Here is a 2,473-nt window from a genome sequence, read left to right as displayed (position 1 = left end):
CAAATGCATGGGTGATTGTATCAGTTCGAACGTGTCCATGTCCCTGCATATTCTATAATTGCTCACGTCTTGTTCAGGGACCATGGCCATTCTTGTTATTTTGTGTGCGCTAAACAACAAAACGGCGCGGCGTCGGGCAGCTCCATTGGGTTCCTGGGGACAGACACGCGATCACCAGTATCATTAGATTCCAGAATCGTCCCTCGGCTGAGCCAGCAAAAGGGTATCGGTCGCAGGGAGTATTATGGTACGGTCAGGTCTCGGGCCCCGCGTCCTCGTCCGTCTGAATCCTACGCAGACTGACGCTGACGTCCATCGCCTTGTTGATCAGTACTCTCAAAAGCGCCTGATGCTCTCCGGTGAAAGTGCCTTTCTCGCTGCAAGCCACAGTCAAGCAGCAGTGGTTATCGTAACCGATATCCCATTCCATCACATCTTGGACGTTCGAGGGCTCGGCGGCGTAGTGCTCCCACTCGCCGTACTCCCAGTCTTTAGCGTCCTTGTTCTTGTTCTTCAGGATCCAGCCATTTACCCACAAAGGCATCCCCTCCGCGTCCATGTGTCGCAGTTGTGACGAGCAAAACTTGCACACGTCCTGGCCACGATAGCGCTCGTTGTCTTGTGTTGTTCGGTTTCCGCGTTCTTGAGGGACGATTTGTTGAGCGAAGCCCATGCCGCCGACGGCACCCGGGTGGAAACTATAGTCCACGTCACCAGCGAGCTCCCAGCTCAGCCAGAATGTCTCCTTGTCACCTGCAAACAGCATTAGATTCCAAAACAGGTCTGAGGCGATAGCTTCACGTACCATGTACCATCTCGTAGATACCTGCTCCGCCTTTCACGGAGTACTGCTCAGGCCCGTTCAATCGGGCGGCTAGTAAAAGACTTATGAAGTGACGCCATTTGTCTACCAATATGAGGCCGGACTCTTGCTCGTGTGCACTCTCGCCAGTCCAGAATCGACTCCTCATTGCCGTCTGAGATACTGGTTCCGGCAATATCTGCTGAAGCCACTCCTTTCTCGAGAACGGACCTGCTCGTCGGTCCCTCAAGAATAGCGCCCCGGTCTCGTTGTACCACGGGGTGTCAAATAGGTCTTCTGGGTTCTGGAAAAAGAAATTGTCCGCGTCGACGAATAAAACTTCTCGGAAGCTAGATAGAAGAATAGAAAAAGGCTTGTTGGCATAACTGTTCAGATCTCCTCCTGCGTTGTCAATCATCTGGGCCAAGTTGCGAGTCGTGACGGCGCCAAGGCCCTCCAGACGGGCGCGGTAGTCCTTGCTGAGATCCGCATCGCCGAGATACATGACCTCAATTGGCAAATTGCAACCAAGCTCCCGAAGAGTTGGGATTGAAGATAACAAGTACTCGGCATGTCGACTTCCCGCCGCGAAGACGATTCCTCGCCCGCCTTGCTTGATATGTGCGCGCAATGCCGTGTGGTCGGAAAAATAGGGTGCAGTCCAGGGGAACAATGACGAGGCAAGTGCTGACAAAAAAATACCGAAATGTCTCGTATGAATGGATGGTTTGCGCGAAGCCGTCCTTTAGTAGCTTTTCTGAATGGAGCTCATGTCGGTCGTATAATAGACGAAGTTGTTGTATTATATTGCCGTGAATTATCTCGGATCTCTCTTCGCTGTCGACATCGTGTAGTTCTTCCCATCTATCGAGGAGGTTCTTATAGCGCCGCGCCCGGACAGCGAGCTCGCGTAGCCGCTGTTCGCGTCCAACTTCGATCGGCCGCAGAAGCGCGTCGCGCTCGTCTTGCCCCGGCAGAAGCTCGATTACATGAGTGAGTGCGCTCTCGAAAGTTGAATGATTGGACCCAGAAGGCACCGGCGGAGGTCGGAGGGTATGTCCTCCCAGGCCGAAGGCCTCACGGGGGGCCGAAGTAAAGAGCAGCGCGGTCAGAGAAAGGAGCGGCACCAGGATGAGGAATTTGCGGAACTGTAGGCGGATCGGCTTTCCGATGCTCACAAGCAGCCAATGTGGCCGAAGAGAATGGAAGCTCATGGGCGCCTGGGGCGCCGATGGGGGCTCCATTCAGACCGGTACATGTCGTGGCAGTTGGGGACCCGTCGCCATGCCTGGACGAGAGAGGGAGAGCGAAAAAGAGGCTTCGAAGACCAACATCATGGAGCGAGCGAGGGCAGTGATATTCAATGCGCATATCATGCAGATTGACCTGTCACGCATGGCTGGGCTGCGCCCACAATTCTTTGGAATCGCTCATGCCACCATGCGTCAAGGGGTGCATTGATTGTGCTCTGGACTTCTGGAGATGCCGAGTGAGCCCACAACATGTTGGGGGTTACTGGGGTCGAAGAAATGCCCGCCAGTCAATCCCAAGGGACCATCACTTGGCAGAGTCAGCATTGAGTTCAATATGTGCATGGACATAAAGACCGGTTATTCCTACCCGTAGTCGCCCAGGTTTAGTTGATGCGAACTTGGGTTCCTTTTTCCGCCT

General features: G+C 54.1%; 1 protein-coding gene across 1 annotated transcript; it reads right to left on the bottom strand.

The window, feature by feature from the left end:
• Positions 1–253: 253 nt before the first annotated feature.
• Positions 254–1,307, bottom strand: PLICBS_000086 (uncharacterized protein; the record flags this gene model as incomplete). Its single annotated transcript, XM_065599520.1, has 2 exons — positions 254–753; positions 806–1,307. 2 exons carry the CDS (start codon positions 1,305–1,307, stop codon positions 254–256), a joined length of 1,002 nt encoding a protein of 333 aa, XP_065455592.1.
• Positions 1,308–2,473: the final 1,166 nt, after the last annotated feature.

Source organism: Purpureocillium lilacinum (genome assembly GCF_023168085.1).
Source record: "Purpureocillium lilacinum CBS 284.36 DNA, scaffold_1, whole genome shotgun sequence".
NCBI classification, from domain to species: Eukaryota; Fungi; Ascomycota; class Sordariomycetes; order Hypocreales; family Ophiocordycipitaceae; genus Purpureocillium; species Purpureocillium lilacinum.
The sequence above is the reverse complement of the archived record's forward strand: the minus strand, read 5'-3'. Positions and strand labels throughout refer to the sequence as shown.